Here is a 6,455-nt window from a genome sequence, read left to right on the forward strand (position 1 = left end):
TATATATATAAATGTATATGTGTGTGTGGGTGTGTATATATATATTGCATTAAAAATCATTAATTAAAAAGTCCACCTTAGTGATGTGGCTGGAGTAAAGCTTTGGCCAAATGAAGGACCTTCAGTTGCTGATGTGGCAAGACTCAAAATGAGAAGAAACAGCTGTAAACAACTATTAATAATTGGAATGTGGACTATACAAAAATATGATTCTAGGAAAAAGTGCAAACTGTTAAAAAATTAAATGAAACATATGAAGATCAGTATCCTAGGTATTTGGAAGCTGAAATAAACTGGTTTTAGCCGTTTTGGATCATATAATCTTCTATGCCAGAAATGACACATTGAAGAGGAATAGTGTCACATTCATCATCAAAAAGAATGTTTCAATATGTGTCCTAAAATGCTTTCAGTGACAGAATAATATCCGTACAAATACAAGGAAGACCTATTATTATGACTGTTGCACCAGCCACTAAAGCCAAAGAAGAAGAACCTGAAAATTTGTGCCAATTTGTGGAGTCTGAAATTGATCAAACATGGAATAAAAATACATTAATAGTAATTGGTGACTGCTTTTGTGTACTGTCAATCAGAGCCAACCCATAGCTGACCCTCAAGTGATTCTTCAGAGACAGTTAATTGAATGGGAGGAAATTGCCCATCCTTCCCCCATGGAGCAGCTGGTTGATTTGAACCACATTCCTTTGGGACCACAATGCATCTTCTTACCATTAGGCCGCCAGACCTCCGTAATTGGTGGAATGCAAAAGTTGGAAACAAAGTAGTATTGATAGTTGGAAAATAAGGCTTTGGTGATAGAAATTAGTCTGAAGATCATCTGATGAAATTTTGTACCACCAACCAACAACTTAATCATTACAAGTATCTTTTTAACACGTTGCCACAAATGATGGCAAAGTATGTTTCTAAGCTTGATCATCAATTTAAAAGTGTGCAGCAACGTATTAAAACAAACAGTGACTATACACTTGGATCACACCTGATGGAATTCATAAGAGTCAAATTGCCTATCTCTATGGAAAGAGACAGTGGAAAAGCTCAACATTATGGCTCAGAACAAGGCCAAGGGCTGACCATCAGTTGCTCATATGTGAGTTCAAACTGAAGTGGAAGGAAATTAAAACAAATCCACGAGAACCAAAATACGACATTGAGTTTATCCCACTTGAATTTAAAAATTTTTCTGGAAATTCCATTGTAAAGTTGTACAGAAAGTTATAGAGATTATATTGTGACGCTGGGACTTGGAGCGAGACACCCCTCATTTGGCATTTGTGTTAACTCAGTTCTTCTGCCTGTGTCCGGGGCTTGTAGACACTTACTTGAGCAGTTGAGGCTGTGGGCCACTTAACGCTCATGTCTTCTGAGGAAGCTCGAAGCCGAAGGTAGAAATGCTCTGTGGCAGTTAGCTGGGTTATGACACCATCAAAAGGTCCAGTGCTCTAACACATGTGGCTAAACCCCCTCTCCTACAACAATATGTTATCAGTTTGCAACTTGTGCTTTAATGGTAGAATTTGTTTTCCTTGTTACTATCAATCTAATGAGAAAAAGAAAAAAAAGAAGCTATGTATCTTATGGCCTTATCTGTTTATGGGTAATTCCTTTATGACATTGTTGTGCAGAAACTGCCTTTCATTTAAGGAGGGCTCAAATCTTTGGGTTCTTCCTAGTTTGGGGCTTTTAAAATTTAGAAATCAAAACTGTCTTTCCCCACTGTCCTTTTTGGGGAAATGCAGGGGAAAAACTTTGGCTTTCTCTTGTCTCTTCCCTGTTTCCTTCTGCCTCCTTACTCCCCCCCCCCCTTTTCCTCCTCTTTGTCTTCAGTTCACTGTTTAATACTGTATGGGCAGGGATGGGGGGCCTGGCGAGGGGAGAGAGGTCGACGAGCACACGGGTGAGAGTTGAGGACTCCCAGCCTCCTAGCTAGCTGTCTTCCTCCGCTTCTCAGCACAATTGTTGCTTTGCAGGCACACCAAGACCTGAGTCCAAAAAGTATTCTGAAATATCCATGATTTCTCCCTGTAATGCAGCCAGCCCTGAGAATGCTTATTAGTACCCATCACTGGATCTCCTACTGTACTCATCCAGCTAAGTTCCCAGACGTGTTGACACAACACCCTATAATAATGCAGGGAAGTTGCATGGACATTGCACTGGACATTCACATGGAGAGAATCAGGAAGAGCCTGCCGGTCCTTCACGCTGTCCCCTCTACCCTTAACATTCCGTGTACCTGTAAAGCCCATTTGTTTGTCCATGTGCTGAAAAGAGAAAAAAAAAAGCATGCACTGATTTAAAATAAACCAAAAAAAGAAAAAAAAATATCCTCCCTCTTCCTTCCTAGCTGAACAAAAATGTGCAGTTAATACTTGGCTCTTGATATATGCAGTAGTGAATGTGGAACCGAGCCTGTCTGTATATCTGGTAGCTCTTTCTTGCTTTGTTTTTCCTTACCAGTATTCTGCCTCCCGTTTGCTTCTGTGATGGTTATATTGCCTAGCAAGCACACCCGTGGTTGTGAAAATAGTATAACAAAAAAGAAAACTTCCCTGGTTATTGATGTACTAGATTTGTGTATGTCTTTTAAACAGTTCATAGTTTCACCTTACACAGATTAATCAGGAAAAGTGTAAAATTTCAAAAGTGAAATAAATTTTATCAGTTAAAAATTTTTTTTCTGGAATAGATTTGATGCACTGAACACAAAAAATCTGACAAGATGTGGGATGAGATCAAGATCATACATGAAGAAAGTAAAAGGTCATTAAGAGACAAAGACATGATCACAGTAGATGTCAGAAGAGATTTTGAAAGTTGAGTATTGACTGGAGAAGAGAGAGGAAGAAATTGTGGAATAAAAGAGTTCAACAGAAAATGTCAGAGGGCAGTCTGAAAAGACAAAGTAACATAACAGAATGGTTAAAGACTTAAACTTTTGAAATCTAAAGGGAAGAATATACTTGGCTTTTCTTAAGGTGAAAGAATTGAAGAAAAAAATTCAGGCCTTGAGTTGTAATACTGAAGTATTCAATGAGCATAGTCTTGAATGGCACAGAAAGCATTGAAAGAAGATAGAATGAATACACAGAATCACTGAATCCAAATTATAGGTTGACACTGAATCATTTCAGGAAGTAGCTTATGACCAAGAACCAATGCTAAAGGAAAAAGTTGAAATGGCACTGAAATGTTGACAGAAAAATAAGGCTCCAGAAATTGATGGAGTATAAGTTGAGGAGTTTCAGCAAGTAGATATATTGCTAGGTATGCTCACTCATCTATACTAAGAAATTTGGAGGGCAGCTGCCTGGCCAACTGTCGAGATCAGGAAGGTCCCTATTTGTTCCTAGTTGTTTTGTTTGTTTGTTTTTTTTAATTGTTCTAATAGAGTATGGAAATTATTGAGCAATATTACTAATATCACCCAAAAGTAAAATCTTGCTGAAAATTATTAACAGATTATTGGAACAGTACATTTACAGAACTCCCAGAAATTCAAGCTGGATTCAGAAGAGGCTGTGGAACAAGTGATACTATTGTTGATGTCAATGGCTAAAAGTAGAGAATACCAGAAATGTGTTTACTTGTTTTTGTTTTATTAATTTTAATGAAAGTTTACAGAGACTTTGAATTTCTGTTCATTCATTGTTGCACTTTTCTCCCTGCCTGCCCTTCCCCCCAGTCCACTCCACTATGCAGCCTTTATTCTGGACTCCTGTCATGGCAATAATACCTAATCATATGTCTCTTTTCAATAGTTCTCTCCCTTATCTGTTTCAATGTAGTGTACATTATTTATCCCCTCTTTTCTTAATGTCCTCCCAATCCTGATGTCAGTCCTGTTTGACAATAGTGGCATTATGTGGTATTTGTCCTTTTGTGACTGAGATACTTCACTCAGCATAATGTCCCTCAGATCACCCATTTTATATAATAATTCATGAGTTCTTTGTTTTTCAGTGCAGCATAGTATTCAGTTGTGTGAATATATCAGACCTTCTCTATCCATTTGTTTGTTGATGGGCACTTGGTTTGTTTCCAACTCTTTGCTGTTGTGAACAAAGCAGCAGTAAACATGGGTGTGCATATATCTACTGGGGTGGGAGTTCTGGTTTCTTTAGGGTATATTCCTAGTAGTGGAATTGCTGGGTCAAATGGTATTTCTATTTGCAACTTTTTGAAAAAGCGCCATACTGCCTTCCATAGTGGTTCACCATTTTACATTGCCACCAACAGTAATAAGGGTTCCAGTTTCTCTGCAGTCTCACCAGCATTTGTTGTTTGCTGTTTATTTGATGTTTTGCTATTCTTACTGGGGTGGGATGATATCTCATAGTTGTTCTGTACTTGTGTTTTATTGTCTGTGCAAAATCATTCAACTGTGTCGATTAGAACAAATTATGGATAACATTGAGGAGAATGGGAATTTTAGAACACTTAATTGTGTTCTTCACAATTCATATGTCACTTGTACATGAACCAAGAAACAGTTATTCTAATAGAGCAAGGGGATAACGGTTTAAAACTACAAATAGCATGAATCAGTGTAGTATATTTTCATCATACCTATTCAGTTTGTTTGCTGAAGAGCTATACTTTATGAACAAGAATGTGTAGCATCAGATTAGAGGAAGGCTCATCAACAGCCTGCAATACACGGATGACACAACTGTGCTTTTGCCAAGTGAATAGTATTTGAAGCACTTACTGAAGAAGACCAAAGAGCTTTTAGTTTGGCTTTACACCTTATCTAGAAAACAGAAGTCCTCACAACTGAGCTATTAAGCAACCTAATGCAAATCCTCACATTAAGCAATCTAATGGTATTGAGAAACGGTTAAAGTTGTTGACAATTTAATTTTACATGAATCCACAATTGACACCTGTGGAAACTGTAGTCAAGAAATAAAAAAGATGTGTTGCATTGAGCAAATCTACTGTCAGGGACACCTTTAAAGTGCTAAAAACCAAGGATGTCAGTATAAAGATTGAGATATACTTGACCCAAGCCTTGAGTTTTTTTTTTTCCAATTTCTTTATATGCTTGTGAAAATTGGACAGTGAATAAGGAAAATAAAAATGATACCTTCCAGTTGTGTTGGTTAAGAATATTGAATGCTGTGGAATACACCATTGAATGCCAACTCTACATTGAAAGACGTGAAGCCAGAGTGCTATTCATAGGCAAGGAGGGTGAGGTTTCAGCACACATACTTTATGCATGCTGTTAAGAGCAGCCAGTCCCTGGAAAGGACATTATGCTTGGACAGGAGGAGAGTCAGAGAAGAAGATGACCCTCAATAAGATGAATTGACCAAGTGATTGCAGTAGTGAGTTTGAGCACAAGCAGAGATTATGAGTATGGTACAGAACTGGGTATGGTTTATATCTATTTTACATAAAGTCATAAATTGGAGTTGAGTTGATAACACCACAATACTCCACAATAACTGGAGAAACAGGGTAGGTTTGTGAGAGACAGTGAGATTGGCCCAGAATAGAGCAGGATTCAGCTATTGTGCATAGAGTCATTTTGAGTCTGCTTAATGGCACATAACAACAGCAACAGTAGATTAATAGCATAACATAGATTACAAATTGGGAAAAGAGAGAAGTGTAATACAAGGTTAGTGCAGGCTTTCTAGAGGACAACCTGCTTAATTTAGGATGAAGTTTATAATAGACTTATTTTTTTATGTAACAATTGGATTATTAAAGATGTACTTTTGCAACTCCAAGTTTGCAGGAAGTAAGTTCTGCTGGGCATGGGCAACTTGCAAGAGAAGCAGTGGAAAAAATAAGAGAACTTTTCTTTTTCAGATGTGTAGTGTGAGGAAAAGGGAATATGAAATGCTTGGGCAGTTTATGCCAGAGAGTATACTGGGAGAAATGTACAAATTTTATCAGGTTTATGATTTGCCAGTATTTTCTCTTATTTAGTTAGTTAGTTAGTCAGTCAGTCAGTCAGTCCAGCTGCTCCTCAGGAGCTATCAGTCAGTTCTAATTTTATGGTAATGGCTTGATTAATTTTCTCTTTTTTTAATGGAATCCTCTGAAACAAATGTTTTTTGTTGTTGGTTTTGTGTTTTGTTTTTTTTTTCTTCATTTTGATATGTTATTTGTCTAGTCCAAGGCCACAAAGAATTTTATAGTTTTGGTTCTTACTTTTAGGACTAGGATGAATTTTTAATTTCATTGTGGATATGTAGTGAGATAAGACATCCAACTTCATTTTTTGCAGCACCATTTGCTGAACAGATTATGCTTTTTCTATGGAATTGTCATGAAACACTTATAGAGAATCAATTAAATGTGACTGTAGCCTTCAGTATGGACTAAGGCTCAATGTCAAGAAAACAAAGATTCTCACCACTGGACCAATTGGTAGCATCAGGATGGATGGCGAAGAGATTGAGATTGTTCACAGC

The 6,455-nt window shown here is 37.4% G+C and overlaps 1 protein-coding gene across 3 annotated transcripts in view; it reads left to right on the forward strand.

Moving 5' to 3' along the window:
• Positions 1-6,455, forward strand: part of PPP6C (protein phosphatase 6, catalytic subunit) — a 70,434-nt gene that overhangs the window by 17,033 nt on the left and 46,946 nt on the right. The window contains exon 2 of one of the 3 annotated variants that reach the window (XM_006892565.1): positions 747-752. The exons of the other annotated variants lie outside the window; for them this stretch is intronic. Coding sequence (XP_006892627.1) covers positions 747-752 — 6 coding nt within the window. The remainder of the gene's footprint in view (positions 1-746; positions 753-6,455) is intronic. 3 annotated transcript variants of the gene reach the window in all.

This window comes from Elephantulus edwardii, unplaced genomic scaffold, assembly GCF_000299155.1.
Source record: "Elephantulus edwardii isolate Elephantulus edwardi_28Jun2011 unplaced genomic scaffold, EleEdw1.0 scaffold00116, whole genome shotgun sequence".
NCBI lineage: Eukaryota > Metazoa > Chordata > Mammalia > Macroscelidea > Macroscelididae > Elephantulus > Elephantulus edwardii.